This window comes from Vipera berus, assembly GCF_964194415.1.
Source record: "Vipera berus genome assembly, chromosome: 1".
NCBI lineage: Eukaryota > Metazoa > Chordata > Lepidosauria > Squamata > Viperidae > Vipera > Vipera berus.
Window position 1 is genome coordinate 6,230,432 of NC_138202.1, and position 16,747 is coordinate 6,247,178.

General features: G+C 48.6%; 1 protein-coding gene across 4 annotated transcripts in view; it reads left to right on the forward strand.

The window, feature by feature from the left end:
• The window catches only part of KDM4B (lysine demethylase 4B), a 275,813-nt gene that overhangs the window by 247,094 nt on the left and 11,972 nt on the right, over nucleotides 1-16,747 (forward strand). For all 4 annotated transcript variants that reach the window (XM_081320789.1, XM_081320792.1, XM_081320793.1 and 1 more), the window contains exons 16-18: nucleotides 3,606-3,682; nucleotides 5,652-5,707; nucleotides 7,678-7,786. In XM_081320789.1, the coding sequence (XP_081176915.1) occupies nucleotides 3,606-3,682; nucleotides 5,652-5,707; nucleotides 7,678-7,786 (242 nt within the window). The remainder of the gene's footprint in view (nucleotides 1-3,605; nucleotides 3,683-5,651; nucleotides 5,708-7,677; nucleotides 7,787-16,747) is intronic.

Sequence of the window (16,747 nt, forward strand, 5' to 3'; positions counted from 1 at the left end):
CTCTCTTTCTCCTCTTTTCTCTTTCTCTCTCTCTCTTTCTCTCTTTCTCTCTCTCTCTCCTCTTTCTCTCTCTTTCTCTCTCTCTCTCTCTCTCTCTCTCTCTCTCTTTCTCTCTTTCTCTCTTTTCTCTCTCTTTCTCTCTCTCTCTCTCTCTCTCTTTCTCTCTCTCTCTCTCTCTCTTTCTCTCTTTCTCTCTCTCCCCTCTCTCTCTCTCTCTCTCCTCTCTCTCTCTCTCTCTCGCTCTCCCCTCTCTCTGTCTCTCTCTCTCTCTCTCCTCTCTCCTCTCTCTGTCTCTCTCTCCTCTCTCTCTCTCTCTCTCTCTCTTTCTCTCCCCCCCTCTCTCTCTCTCTCTCTCTCTCTTTCCCCCCTTTTCCGTGGTCACCAAGCAAGAAATCGGTGCTGAAGCTTCCGGCTTTCTTCACAAAGCTGTTGAGTTTTATGCAACTTATTTTCGGCGAGACACACAGTTTGCATTTCGGCTTTCTAATCCGCTTTCCAAGAAACAAGCCCGCCAGCTGTCTTTTTCTTTCTTTCTTTCTTTCTTTTTTTTTAAAAAAAGGAATTATTTATTTAAATTAATCACATATACCAGCACGTGAAGGCGCCCTTCTATAGGTTTCTGTTTGACAGAAGGGGAAAGAAAAGAGATAGGAAGGAAATGGATATAATTAACAAAAGCTCCATTTGGCCTCTGGGATAATAATAATAATTATTATTATTATAGGTAGCCCTCAAAATTTCTGCGGCTAAGCGAGACATTTCTGAAGTGAATTTCCCCCCCGTTTTACGACCTTTTTTGCCACAGTTGTTAAGTGAATCACTGCAGTTGTTAAGTGAGTCACACGGTCGTTAAGTGAACCTGGCTTCCTCGTTGACTTTGCTTGTCAAAAGTTCGCAAAAGGGGATCACAGGACCTGGGGACACGGCAACCGTCATAAATATGAGTCAGTTGCCAAGCCTCTGAGTTTTGATCACGTGACCGCGGGATGCCGCCACGGTCGTAAGTGTGAAAAACGGTCCTAAGTCCCTTTTTTCAATGCCATTGTAACTTCCAAGTGGTCGCTAAATGAACTGTTGTAATTTGAGGACCACCTGTAACTCCCATAGTTGCCTCTTAAGTAAAATTATTCAGCGTTACCTTTTGTTTAAATGTTTTTTCACATGTACTTCGGGGGGGGGGGGAACCCCTGTCTATTTTATCTTCCCAAAGAGAACATTCTAGAAATGAAACACGAGGACTGGATTCTTCTGGAGATTGGACAGAAGAACTATGTTATTTATTAAATATCTGAAATGTTATGCCATTTCTCTGAAATGGTATAGGGTTTCCTGCCTGAGCAGGGGGTTGGACTAGATCACGGGTCGGCAACCCGTGGCTCCGTAGCCGCATGCGGCTCTTTGAGCCATCTCCTGCGGCTCCCAGCCGCCCGGTGTGCGCGCACCTCTTCGAACGGGCAGTGGTGCGCGCGCACCTCTCCAAACGGGCGGTGCCACGCTCCATTTGCAGTGGCGCCGCTCGTTGGGAAAGCTGCCGCGGCCCGTTTGCACATCTGCCGCCTTGAGAGGAAGGCGGCAGCCTGCAAACGGGCCGCGGCAGCTTTCCCAACAAGCGGCGCCACTGCCCGTTCCATGACGTGCACGCACACCTCTCCGAACGAGCAGCGGGCAGCGGTGCCGCTCTTTGGAAAAGCTGCCGTGGCACGTTTTCAGGCTGCCGAAGGCAGCAGCTCTGCAAACGGGCCGTCGCCGTCGCGCAAACGGTTCCATCATACATTAAAAAAATGGCAACCGCGCCCGTCCGCGTATGCGCAAGAAAAAACGTTTTGCGCATGCGCGTGCATAGACGCACGCACGCGGCTCCCACTTTTTTTGTGTGTGATGGAACCGGTTCCCAGTGGCTCTTTTCCTTTTTCAGGTTGCCGACCCCTGGACTAGATGACATACAATGTCCCTCCCATCATCATTGTTGTTGTTGTTGTTGTTATTATTATTACTACTATTATTATTATTATTCCATGCTGCCCATCTATCTTTCAAGCAACTCTGGATGTCTTACAGTGCCTTAAATCAGAGGGCCCCAAACCCCGGTTGCGTGGACCGGTAATGGGCCACGGCATGCCACAACCAGTCCACACAGCCTCGGGATGCAGGCAGCACACAAAGCCACGTCCCTTCTGGTCTGCGGAAAATCCTCTCTGCACGGAACCGGTCCCTGGTGCCCAAAAGGTTGGGGACCTCTGCCGTAAATAACAATACAGCAATTAAAACCACTTATCCTACTGTGGTTTTCCCCAAAATAAGACTCACCCGGAAAATAAGCCCTAGACCAGGGGCTGTCAAACTGCCAGCCTGCCGGCCCGCCGTCCAGATGCAGCATGGCAAAACCACACCCACACCATTGCCGGCAACGGGGGGAAAATGTCGCGAGACATCGCGAGTTTGATACCCCTGCCCTAGGTTGATTTTTATTTTTTTTTAGGGTGCACCTAATACGAGCCCTACCCCAAAAACTGGACAGCCATTTGTCTGAAATGGTATAGGCCGCAGGGGTAGGCAACCTTGGCTCTTTTATGACTCGTGGACTTCAACTCCCAGAATTCCTCAGCCAGCTTGGCTCAGCTTGGAAACCTCTCCCTTTCCCCTCAGCACGGCTGGCTCAGGGATTCTGGGAGTTGAAGTCCACCAGTCATAAAAGAGTCAAGGTTGCCCACCCCTGGTATAGGGTTTCCTGCCTCAGCAGGGGACTGGACTAGATGACCTCCAAGGTCCCTTCCAACTTTATTATTATTATTAAAAATAATAATTGGCCAGTACAGTAGGCGGCGAGCTTGCGGTTGGCCGACAGTGTCCAGCAGTAGCTGCAACCCACACAGCACAGGTAAGTCCGAGCGCAATGGGGAGGGCAGGCAAGCGATCCGGACGTATTGTGTGTCCGCTCAACTCATGGGAGGTTTGTGCGGCGGAGGCAGGCAGAGGCACTGGGGTGGGGAAGGCAGGTGGTCCCGATGCACTGCCCTCTCCGTCACACCGTCTCTCAGCTTGCCCGCGGCTGTGCCAAGGCAGGCAGCCATGCAGCACATTGCAGTCACCTGTCTCTCTCCCCCCCACACCCCCGTGCCTCTGCCTCTACCTACTGCCGATGCCACCACGCAAGCCAGGCACCCATGCAGCACGTCCAAATCGTCTGTCGGACTCACCTGCACTGCCCCAAGGGGCTGGCGAGCTGCGCCTTCTGCCGGACGCCGTCACCCCACTCCCCACCCCAGCTCTCGCCGCCTCTTATGTGCGAAGCTGATCACCCCGATACCGTGTTTCCCCCCCAAAAATAACGCCCTAATGCGTGCCCAAAACAAGAAAGATAAGACCGGGTCTTATTTTCGAGGTAGCTTTAACCTCCCAAGAGATCCGCTGTTTACGTATTTTCCTCTTTTTTGCTGATGGGGAACGAAGAAAGAACATTCATCTTTCATTGAGTTGGATTGAAATGACCGCTCGCCAAAGCGGTCTGCGCAAGGGATTTTTAAACGATTGCGTTGTTCTCGTCTTTTTTTTTTCCTTTCCAGTTTGATACTTCATTTTCTTTTATTTCTGTTTTTCTGTTACAGGTTGCTACGGGATACGCCCGGATCTTGTGAATGAAGGCTGGACCTGTTCCCGTTGCTCAGCAAACGCACTGCTAGCGGTAGGCAAACCTCTTTCTTGGCAACCAGAAATGGCTAAGGTGGAGGGGTTGGATCCTAGCGTGAATGCTAGCGTTGATTCCAAGGGGGCTTTGGTGATTCTTTCGGTGGTGGGGCTGATGAAGAGGAAGAGGATGGATGATGATGGATGAGAACCCAGATTGTTGGGGGCAATTAAGCTGACTTTGTAATAATGCCGCTTGGGGTGTGTGTGTGAAAGCCCTAATAAGCAGGCATATACATAGAACGAAGGCTACTGCTAAGCTTGTAAGCCGCCCTGAGTCTTCGGAGAAGGGTGGGATATAAATGGAATTAAAATAAAAAAAATAAAAAAAATAAATAAATGATGAAGAAAAACACAAAGGCAACACAGTCTTAGGCTGCATTGACAGAGGGATAGAATCGAGAAGTGTTAATACTGCTTTACAAGGCCTTGGTAAGGCCACACTTGGAATGCTGCATCCAGTTTTTGGTCTCCACGATGTAAAAAAAGATGTGGAGACTCTGGAAAGAGTGCAGAGAAGAGCAACAAAGATGACTAGGATAGAATAACAGTTGGAAGGGACCTTGGAGGTCATCTGGTCCCTACTCAGGGAGGAAACCCTATATACCATTTCAGACAAATGATTTTCCAATCTCTTCTTAAAAACTTCCAGTGTTGGAGCACCGGCAACTTCTGGAAGCAAGTCATTTCATTGTTCCGACTGGCGGGAAATTTCTTCTTAGTTCTAGGTTGATTAGGGGACTGGAGGGTAAAACGTACGAAGAACAGTTTCAGGAATTGGGTATGTTTCATTTCATGAAAAGGAAGGGCTAGGGGTGATATGATAGCAGTGATCCAATATTTGAGGGGCTGCCCCAAAGAAGAAGGAGTCAAGCTCTTCTCCAAAGCACCTGAAGGCAGGACAAGAAGCAACGGATGGAAACTAGTCAAGGAGAGAAGCAACCTAGTACGAAGGAGAAATTTCCTGAGAGTGAGAACAATAAATCAGTCGAACAACCTGCCTCCAGAAGTTGTGAATGCTCCAAAACTTTTAAGAAGAGATTGGACAACCCTTTGTCTGAAATGGAATAGGGTTGGACTAGAACAGGACTCTTCAAACTTGGCCCTTTTATGACTTGTGGACTTCAACTCCCAGAATTCCTCAGCCAGGCACGCGTGCCTGGCTGAGGAATTCTGGGAGTTGAAGTCCACAAGTCATAAAAGGGCCAAGTTTGAAGACCCCAGAACTAGAAGACTTTCAAAGGTGCCTTTTAACTGTGTTATTCTGTTCTGCTCTTCTCCCTACACCCAACTTCAAAGTTTCTGAGTACTTTTTAGGAATCAAAGAACTTATCAAAGAAAGTTCCAACCTAGAGACTAAGGAGAAATTTCCCGGACCGTGAGAACAATTAATCAGTGGAACAGCTTGCCTCCAGAAGTTGTGGGTGGAGATTTTAAGAAGAGATTGGACAACCATTTGTCTGGAATGCTATAGGATCTCCTGCTTGAGCAGGGGGTTGGACTAGAAGATCTCCAAGGTCCCTTCCAACCCTTTTATTCTGTTATTAAATATGCTGTGATCATTGTTTTTGTTTTAGAAGGATCCAGAAAGTGCTTTATCAGGACTCAGGGGCAGAACGAGGGCAGGCAGAGCTGAGAGGTGGCGTTAAGCAGGTTATGGGTTTAGAGTCCTTACGTTCTCACAAGCACTCCCAAGTACATCCCCGCCTGAATTCCGTTGACCCTAATCTGAAGCTAGTTTACTGCTGAATTTTATTTGAACAGATTCTTAGGTATAGAGTTGAATAAATCTTCTATGCTGCCACCTTTCATACAGTCCTGATTCTTCGTGCCTCACACCAGGGTGCTGAATGTAATTCTTCTTTCCTTTCCCTTCCCCTACCCCACTGCCCCACAACTCCCCAGATATTTTGGTGGGATATTTTTCTCCCTTTTTTAAATACAATTTTTCCGTGTTGCTTCCCCAGGATTGCTGTCTCTGTAATCTGAGAGGAGGAGCTCTTCAAAGAACTACGGATGGAAGGTAAACCGGCTATAAAACTTTACAGCCCTCTCTTGAGCGCTTTACAAATCTCAGCATTTTGACCCCAACAATCTGGGTCCTCATTTGACCGACCTCAGAAGGCTGGAAGGCTGAATCCACCTCGAACCGGTCAGGATCGAACTCCTGACAGTTGACAGAGTCAGCCTGCAATACTACATTCTAACCACTGCGCCACCACGGCTCTTGAGAGAGAGAATAGAGACAGATAGATAGACAAAGATAAAGAGATATTGTGGATAGGAAAAAAGTGTGTGAGAGAGAAGATAGATAGATATAGACAGACGGATAGATAGATAGATAGATAGATAGATAGATAGATAGATAGATAGATAGATAGATAGATAGATGATAGATAGATAGATAGATAGATAGATAGATAGATAGATAGATAGATAGATAGATAGATAGATGATAGATAGATGATAGATAGATGATAGATAGATAGATAGACAGATTAGATAGATAGATAGATAGATAGATAGATAGATAGATAGATAGATAGATAGATAGATAGATAGATAGATATGATAGGTGATAGATATAGAAGAGAGAGATAGATGATAGTGATAGATAGATAGCAGAGAGATGATAGGTGATAGATAGATAGATAGATAGATAGATAGATAGATAGATAGATAGATAGATAGATAGATAGATAGATAGCAATAGCACATACTGCTCCAGAGTGGTTTACAGCCCTCTCTAAGCAGTTTACAGCAGGGGTGTCAAACTTCCGCCCCACAGGCCGGATGCATCATGCAGAAGCCGCGCCCACCCCATTGCCAGCAATGGCAAAATCGTCCCGATACATTGCGCGATGTCACGTGACGTTATGAGTTTGACATGTCTGGTTTACAGAGTCAGCTGTTTCCCCCCCCCCCCCCGCAACAATCTGGGTCCGCATTTTACTGATCTGGGAAGGATGGAAGGCTGAATCAACCTTGAGCCGGTCAAGATCAAACTCCTGGCAGTGGGTAGAGTCAGCCTTCAAAGTTGCATTCTAAGCACTGCGCTCACCACGGTTTTAAAAATCTGGGTACCCCGTGCTTCAAGATATTTTTCTGCTAAGTTACCTACCTTTTGGTATTTAGGAATGTGCCAATGTATGCCACATTCCAATGTTTAGGAATAGGCCAATGTGTATAGGTAATCCTCGACTTATGACAGTTTTGTTAAGTGAGCGTTCAGAGTTACAAAGGCATTGAAGAAGCTGACTTGTCACCCTTTTTTCACACTGGAGACCCTTGGGGCATCCCCATAGTCACGTGATCAAAATTCAGACGCTTGGCATCTGACTCGTGTTTATGACCGTGGCAGTATCCCGGGGTCACGTGATGCCCTTTTGTGGCCTTCGGACGAGCCAGGTGAATGGGGAAGCCAGACTCGTTTAACAACCGTGTTACTGACTTAACAACTGCAGTGATTCGCTTCGCAACTGAGGCAAGAAAGCTCGTAAAACAGGGTAAAACTACAAACGTTGCACTTTAGCAACAGACATTTTGGGCCCAATTGCGGTCGTACGTCGAGGACCGCCTGTACTGCATTATCAACTTAAGACAGCTCAAGCTGGCTGGAAGTGTTAATTACAGGGGGTCTTCAAACTTGGCCGCTTTAAGGCTTGTGGACTTCAACTCCCAGAATTCCTCAGCCAGGGCTGGCTGAGGAATTCTGGGAGTTGAAGTCCACAAGCCTTAAAGCGGCCAAGTCTGAAGACCCCCTGTATTAATATAACTTGAACCAATCTGCACTTTGTCCTGTCCGATTGGAGGTATTAAACCTCTTTTGTTTTGTGATCAGAATTGGATCTTTTGGGCAGGGGCAGAGATTCCCGTCGCACCTCTACCCCTCTCTTAGGGATAACCCCCATCTCTTTGGACGATTCTTACGATGTCGAGAGGGGACGATGAACATTTCAATTTCTTTCCCCCCCATCTTGGGACGCTTTGCAGGTGGGTGCACGTAATCTGCGCCATTGCTGTCCCGGAAGCCCGTTTTGTCAACATCCTGGCGCGCCACCCTGTGGACATCACGGCCATCCTTGAGCAACGGTGGAAATTGGTAAGAGGCACCTAACTTGAGCCCGTTCTCGAAGTCAGGTGGAAACTGGGGACTCCTTGGGGAAGGGAAATGGACCTTCCTGGGTTAGTAGTCCCGGCGGGCCTCGGCTGGAAGCGAGTATGGGTAGCTCAGGGTTGAAGTGTGGGGGTCTCTGGTGCTCTTTGGGGTGTTTCGTTAACCGACTAGGTAACATCATCAGTGCTAGAAGGAGAGGGATTTGGAGAGTGGTGGTGGTGGTGGTGGTGGTGGTGGAGGAGGAGGAGGAGGAGGAGGAGGAGGTGGAGGAGGACTGTGGGGTCCCTGATGCTCTCTCAGCTTGTTTCTTCTCTTGCAAACATTTCAGTACCCAGCTAGGTAACATCATCAGTTCTAGAAGGAAAGAGCCTTGCAGACTGATGGTGCAGGAGGAGGAGGACCGTGGGGTCCTTGGGACTCTCCGAGCTTGGTTGTTTTCTTGCAGATGTTTTACAACTAGGTAACACCAATACTAGAAGGGGGGTGAGGTTGATAGAGAGAGAAGGAGGATTGTGGGGTCCTTGGTGCGCTCTCTCAGCTGGGTTGTTTTCTTGCAGACGTTTTGTGAACCAACTAGGTAACATCATCAATGCTAAAAGGAAGGGGGGGTTGCAGAGAGGAGGAGGAGGAGGACTGTGGGGCCCTTGGTGCTCTCTGAACTTGGTTCTCTTCTTGCAGACATTTCATGACCCAACTAGGTAGCATCATCAGTGCTAGAAGGAAGTGGTAGTTGTGGATTGGAGGAGGAGGAGGACAACAACTGTGGGGTGCTTGAGCTGGGTTGTTTTCTTGCAGACATTTCAATACCCAACTAGGTAACATCATCAGCGCTAGTAGGGAGGGGGAGTTGTGCAGAGGAGGAGGAGAGGAGTGTGCGGTCCTTGCTGCTCTCTGAGCTGGGTTGTTTTCTTGCAGACATCTCATTACCCAGCTAGGTAACATCATCAGCGCTAGTAGGGAGGGGGGTTGTGGAGAGGAGGAGGAGGAGGAGAGGAGTGTGGGGTCCTTGCTGCTCTCTGAGCTGGGTTGTTTTCTTGCAGACATCTCATTACCCAGCTAGGTAACATCATCAGCGCTAGTAGGGATCGGGGCTGGCTCTCACTTGCTTATGCACAAGTGGCTTTTCCCAGACAGGCTGGTGGGAGCGTTGTTTTCTTCTTGGTGATTCCCTGATTAGGCTGTTGTTTACTGTTTGGTTGCTTGTCCCACTTGGTAATTTCATGCCTGGAAGATCAGACAGCCTCTCTCATGCTTTGGGGAGCTTCGCCCTTCCCTCTTGTGCAAGTGGGGTTTGGGACCCTGTTGCAGAGGTTAAAAAAAAACACATTTATTATTCCGGCAGGAGTGACAGCAGCGCATTGATAACACAAGCCCAGGTTCACCTGGTGCGCCAGTTGCGGCCCTATCTGGACCGGGATGCCTTGCGCACAGTCACTCATGCACTCGTGACCTCCCGTTTGGACTACTGCAACGCTCTCTACATGGGGCTGCCCTTGAAGACTACTCGGAGGCTCCAGCTGGTGCAGAATGCGGCCGCGCAAGTGGTGGTGGGGGTGTCCCGATACTCCCATGTAACACCTCTACTCCGCGAGCTGCATTGGCTTCCGGTTGTCCTCCGGGTACGATTCAAGGTGCTGGTTACGACCTATAAAGCCCTAAATGGCATGGGTCCAGGTTACTTACGGGAGCACCTGCGGCTGGCATCAACTTCCCTTCGTCCAGTGCGCTCCCACAGAGAGGGCCTCCTTAGGGTGCCGTCAGTCAAAGAGTGTCGACTGGCGGCCCCCGGGGGGAGGGCGTTCTCTGTGGGCGCGCCAGACCTTTGGAACCGTTTACCGGTGGAGCTCCGGATGGCTCCCGACCTTCGCTCCTTCCGACGTGACCTAAAAACACATTTATTTGAACAAGCCGGCCTGGTCTGATGGGTTTAGGGGTATTTTAATGTTATTGTATTAACGTATTGAATTGGGCTGTAATATTTAATATTTTTTTTAACTTTTATATGTTATATTTTATTGTATTGCCCTGTACACCGCCCTGAGTCCTTCGGGAGAAGGGCGGTATAGAAATTAAATTATTATTATTATTATTATTATTATTATTATTATTATTATTATTATTATTATTATTATTATTATTATTATTATTATTATTATTATTATTATTATTATTATTATTATTAAATTGCACCCAGCCGGCTCCTTTATGGATAACCTGACATTTCCAGCCCGCCATCCTCTTCATTACCCAAGCTGGTAACAGCAAATTTTAAAAAACACAAAAAACCCCCTTCCTTTACACGGGGCTGGCTTGTACTGCTTAATGGGCCTCTCCAGAGAAACCCGTTAAGTCCTCGGGCAAACGGCTTTGCCGCTTGTGCCCTCGCATTGTGTCTCTGCATTGCTGCTTTCGTGGCTTGGCGGGATCCGTAGAGGCAACCATAAACTTGGGCTGGAGCAGAGCACTTTAAAGCTGCGGCTGCAGAGATGCAGTGAAGCCCTGCCTCGTTGGGGCGTTGTTTGATTTGAGGGCCAGGGGTCCACCCAGAGAAGACGAAGCTTGCAGTCCAAAGTTCTGATGTTGCTCAGTACCTGGCTCAATAGGAGCAACCGCGAGAGGGATCTCAGAGTCCTAGTGGACCATCCTGTTGTGATTCAGCGTCAGCCTGTGATACCGGCAGCTGAGTCTGATGATTGTGAAGAGGAGGGGTTTGGAGAGCCTTTGGTGTCAGAGGGAGGCTCTGATGCACTGCAGGACTCTCAGCCTGGCCCCTCCCGTCATGTTCCTCATCAGACTCAGCCGTGTGAGCATGAGGCATTGGACGTAGATGATTCACAGCTGGATCTATTCAGGGACGCTAGGAGCAGGAGGCAATCCAGCAGAGTACAACAGAGAAAGGCAATGAGGCAACTCGGTGAGAGGAGAAGGCAATGAGAAGCCACGCCTTGGGACTGCTGATAAAAGGGGAAGGTGTGGGAGGTGCTGGTTGCTGAAGGCAACCGTTTGAAGATCTTCTGCTAGAGTCCTGGTCTGTTATTCCTGTTTAACTCTTGTTTGAACTTTTGGTTTAACTCTTGTTTGAACTTTTGATTTCTTTGTAAATAAATTTGGTTGGGTTTTTCCAGCCTGTTGACTATAAAAAGGGGTTGTCCCTGACATTCAAACAGGGCCAGTCGTAGGCTGGAACAGAACACATCCCTTAAATACGAGCCAGCCGTGTGAGGCAGCTGCCAAAAAAGCCAACACAGTGCTAGGCTGCATAAAGAGAGGGATAGAATTGAGATCACGTGAAGTGTTAATACCACTTTACAACGCCTTGGGAAGGCCACACTTGGAATACAGCATCCAGTTATGGTCACCACGATGTAAAAAAGAGATTGAGACTCTAGAAAGAGTCCAGAGAAGAGCAACAAAGATGATCAGGGGACTGGAGGCCAAAACATACAAGGAACGGTTGCTGGAATTAGGGATGTCTACTTTAATGAAGAGAAGGACGAGGGGGGACATGATAGCAGTCTTCCAATGTCTCAGGGGCTGCCCCAAAGAAGAGGCAGTCAAGCTATTCTCCAAAGCACCTGTAGGCAGCACAAGAACCAACAGATGGAAACTAACCAAAGAGAGAAGCAACCTAGAACTAAGGAGAAACTTCCTGACAGTGAGAACAATTAACTTGTGGAACAACCTTCCTCCAGAGTTTGTGGGTGCTCCAACACTGGAAGTTTTTAAGAAGAGACTGGACAGCCATTTGCCTGAAATGGTATAGGGTTTCTTGCCTGAGCAGGGGGTTGGACTAGAAGACCGGTATATAAACAGAGAACCAACCCCACTCCCTTGTAGCCCTGATGATGCTACCTAGTTGGGTCATGAAACGTCTGCAAGGAAACCACCCAGTTCAGAGGGCACCAAGGACCCCACAATCCTCCTCCTCTTCACAAACCCCACTCCCTTCTGGCGCTGATGATGTTACCTAGCTGGATAGTGAAACATCTCCAAGAAAGCAACCAAGCTCAGAGAGTGCCAAGGACCCCACAGTCGACCTCCTCCTCTTTCTCCTCCTCCTCCTCTCCACAAACCCCTCTGACTCCCTTCTAGCACTGGTGATGTTACCTAGTTGGGTCATGAAACATCCGCAAGGAAACCACCCAGTTCAGAGAGCACCAAGCACCCCACAGTCATTGTTCTCCTCCTCTTCCTCCTCCTCCTCCCCCCCCAACCCCACATTCCCTTCTAGCACTGATGATGTTACCTAGTTGGGTCATGAAACGTCTGCAAGAAAACCACCCAGTTCAGAAAGCACCAAGGACCCCACGGTCATTGTCCTTGTCCACGTCCTCCTCTTCTTGTTCCTCCTCTTCCTCCTCCTCTTCCTCCTCCTCCTCCTCCTCCTCCTCCTCCTCTCCACAAACCCCACTGACTCCCTTCTAGCATTGATGACATTACCTAGTTGGGTCATGAAATGTCTGCAACGAAACCACCAAGTTCAGATAGCACCAAGCACCCCACAGTCATTGTTCTCCTCCTCCTCCTCTTCCTCCTCCTCCTCCTCCTCTCCCCCCAACCCCACATTCCCTTCTAGCACTGATGATGTTACCTAGTTGGGTCATGAAACATCTGCAAGGAAACCACCCAGTTCAGAGAGCACCAAGGACCCCACAGTCATTCTCTTCCTCCTCCTCCTCCTCCCCACAAACCCCACTCCCTTCTAGCACTGACGATGTTCCCTATTTGGATAGCGAAGTGTCTGCAAGAAAACAACCAAGCTCAGAGACCACCCAGGAACCCACCGTTCAACCCTCAGCTACACATTTCCTCTTCTGTTGGTGCTCGCTTTGTCTTTCCGTTTCTGTGCTCTGCTCTAGAAAACCTGAGCTTCCCTCCGAAAACCTCAAACAGACCTCCAGGTCCTTCTCTTCTACAATCCCTTTGCTTTCCTTCTTGTCGGGGGGGGGGGGGTGTCGCAATCCCCTCGTTTCAGGCGTCGACCAAAAGGTCAGCTAGGAGGCTGTGTGAAAGGAGGAAGAGTTAATGGGGCGGGGTGGGGTGGGGTGGAGCTGCAGGCTGAAATCAGTCTGCCCCCATTTGGGAGCGAAGAGGAGTCCAGGCAAGTGGGTTGCAAAATCCGAAGTGGAGGAAGTTAAGACCAGGTTTGAACTAGTGTCTTGGCAGGAAGGTGGAGTAAACAAACATTCTGCAGCAGACAGGCTGTGGTGCAGTGACCTGATTAGAAAATGAAACACAAAACAGCCTCCCCCCCCCCCTGGTTCTTCTTGAACCACAGATGCTTTGTTCAAGAAGGGCAGTAAAACTAATTAGGGGCCGAGAACGTACGAAGAAGAAGAAGAAGAAGAAGAAGAAGAAGAAGAAGAAGAAGAAGAAGAAGAAGAAGAAGAAGAAGAAGAAGAAGAAGAAGAAGAAGAAGAAGAAGAAGAAGAAGAAGAAGAAGAAGAAGAAGAAGAACAACAACAACAACAACAACAACAACAACAACAACAGTTGTGGGAATTGGCTATGTCTAGTTTAACGAAAAGGGACGCGGTGGCTCAGTGGGTTAGGACGCTGAGCTTGTCAATCAGAAGGTCAACAGTTTGGCGGGTCGAATCCCGAGTGCCGCGTAGCAGAGTGAGCGCCTGTTACTCGTCCCAGCTTCTGCCAACCTAGCAGTTCGAAAGCACGTAAAAATGCAAGTAGAAAAATAGGGACCACTACGGTGGGAAGGTGACAGCGTTCCGTGCGCCTTTGGCGTCTAGTCATGCCGGCCACATGACCATGGAGACATCCTCGGACAAGCGCTGGCTCTTCGGCTTTGAAACGGAGATGAGCACCGGCCCCTAGAGTCGGAAAACGACTAGCACGCATGTGCGGGGGAACCTTTACCTTTACCTTAGTTTAACGAAAAGAAGGACTAGGGGTGACACGGCAGCAGTCTTCCGATATTTGAGGGGTTGCCATAAATAAATAAGAAGAGCTGAATCTGTTCTCCAAAGCACCAGCAAGCGAGACAAGAAGCAACGGGTGGAAATTATTCAAGGGAGAGAAGCGACCTGGAACTAAGGAGGAATTTCCTGAGAAATGCCGCCGCAGGCAACCTTGTAAAATCAGGTCAAAGGCTTGACTGACCCGCGATGGGCACGGTCCACTGAGGTCGTCGGTCAAGGCCTGACCTGCAACGAGATCGACAGCCTCGCCTAGACCTGGACTGCCATCTTGTCGGAAATGGCATAGGGTCTCCTAGCTTTTGGCATGGGGCTGGACTAGATGACCTACCAGATGACCTCCCAATTCTGTTAATTCTATTTTATTCTTTCACACATCCTGTGACCGAGCCAAGAGTTCCATCTCCTGGGCCTACTTACTTGTCCACCTGGACACTTGCCCCCCCCCACCCTCGGCCCAAGTTCACCCTCTTCCTCTCAGCCCACTGCTGCAGGCCCTTCAGACCTTTTAAATTCCCCCCTCTCCCACCCTGAAGTCTCGGCAGTCCTAAAAGGGCCACGTTTGAAGACCCCTCCTCTAAAGGTACAAACCAGTAGTTCCACTGGATGTAGGGTTGGTCTATAGTACGCAGGGGTGGGCAACCTTGGCTCTTTTATGACTGGTGGACTTCAACACCCAGAATTCCTGAGCCAGCATGGCTCAGCTTGGAAACCTCTCCCTTTCCCCTCAGCATGGCTGGCTCAGGAATTCTGGGAGTTGAAGTCCACCAGTCATAAAAGGGTGAAGGTTGCCTACCCCTGGGTTAGGGCAACCTTGGCATCTCTATGATTCGTGGACTTCATCTCCCAGAATTCCTGAGCCAGCCATGGCTCAGCATGGAAACCTTTCCTTTTCCCCTCAGCCTGGCTGGCTCAGGAATTCTGGGAGTTGAGGTCCACGAGTCATAAAAGAGCCAAGGTTGCCTACCCCTGGGCTAGGCCAACCTTGACATCTCTATGATTCGTGGACTTCAACTCCCAGAATTCCTGAGCCTGCATGGTTCAGCTTGGAAACCTCTCCGTGTCCCCTCAGCCTGGCTGGCTCAGGAATTCTGGGAGTTGAAGTCCACGAGTCATAAAAGGGCCAAGGTTGCCCACCCCTGGGCTAGACTGACATGATTTGGAGCAGCAGTTGAATAAAAAGGTGGGGGAAATAGCCAAGCTATGAAGGATGGATGAAGCACTGGCAGTTTATTGGTACCAATAAGGGTCTTATTTAAAGGTCCATACTTGAATCCTGCTGTAATCAAAGCAACAGGAGAACAGAGTTGGAAGGGACCTCGGAGGTCATCTAGTCCAACCCCCTGCTCAAGCAGGAGACCCTACATTTCAGACAAATGCTTTCCCAGTCTCTTCTTATAAAATGTCCTGTGTTGGAAAAGGCTCAGGGTAACAATATCCTTGAATCTCCCAGGTTTTATTTGTTAGAAGGTTAGAGTTACAGTCTGGCCAAATTCTGTCTACAGGTAGTCCTCGACTTACAACCATTCATTTAGTGACCATTCAAATTTGCCACAGCACTGGGGAAAGTGTCCATTTTTCACACTTAACAACCGTTGCACTGTCCTCACGATCACATGATAAAAATTCGCCCGCTTGGGATTAGCTTCATCTTTACAGCAGTTGCAGTGTCCCGGCGTCCCGTGATCCCCTTTTGCGGCCTTCTGACCAGCAAAGTCAATTGGGGAAGCCAGATTCACTTAACAACCGTGTTACTAACTTGAACAGTTGCGGTGGTTCACTTTAACAACCGTGGCAAGGAAGGTCGTAAAATGGGACAAAACTCACTTAAGCGTGGTCTCGCTTAGCAACCTAAATTGGAAGCTCAATTGCGTTGGTAAAGTCCTGGATGACCTGTATTAGATACAATGATCCAGAATGAAGTGGATTTTACTGTGTCGGCTCTGAGGCCGGATCCTGACACCTTCAATCCTTGGGGGGGTGGGGGTGGGAATTGCATGCAAGTTTTAAGGACTTAACCAAAGGGTGATTAGGACATTGATTCTGGAAAGTCACAAGCCGATGAAGGGGGTCAAACAGAGTCAAAATAAGACCTTGAAATTAATTACAAGAATCCTTCCCGTGGGTTCTCTTGAATTTTATTTTATTTTTTTAAAAAATGTGAAGAATTTAAAATTAATTATAAGAAACCTTCCTTTGGGAAAATGTTGTTGATTAGAGAAAAGCATGATAAGACGGGATTCTGAAGGTTTAGAAGGAACCAGAAAGAACTAAAGATTAAAATTAAAGGAGAAGAGACCCATCAATGCAGAATGGAACAAAATACTCCTAATTATGGAAGGCTTTTAAGGATATTTGGGATATCTAGCGCTGATGATGTTACCTATTTGGGTAAGGAAACGTCTGCAGGAAGACAGTTGGCAGCTGAGACAGCTGAGAGAGCATCAAGGACAGACACACACACACCCCTCCTTTCAATCCTGGCCTACAAAGGACTCTCTCCTACCACTTGGGCCTGAGCGGAAGAGCATCTATCAACTTCCTGTACTCCCAGTAGCAATCTCTAGAGTAGTGGCAGTTGATAGCTTTCTCCTTTGGAAAGTGGCTTGAAAGAAGAGGTGGGACCCTTGGTTGGATCAGACCGAGATCTGGCTGGAATCCTCAATTCTGGTCCGGTGGTCTCGTAATTCCGAGCGCTGCCTTTTTCTGAACCGCTCGTCCTTGGCCGAATCCGAAGCTCCTGGCTGTCCAAAATGCTGGGCCCTCTGCGGGCCTCTAATCCACCTCCGTGTCACGGTTCCGACAGATGAAACTCTTCAAAGAACTTCGAGGCACTGTTTTCCTGAAAGGGTCTGTGTTCGAGTAGCATAACATCGGCACGAACATAGGTGAAGCCCAGATCTGAATCCCGCTGTTCTGTCCCAGCCTGCGTACGTCTTTGTTACTTCACAAAGACAAAACCCCTCTTTTAACAAGGAGGCTGGAAAACCAACCCCCTTCGTTCGAGTTACAG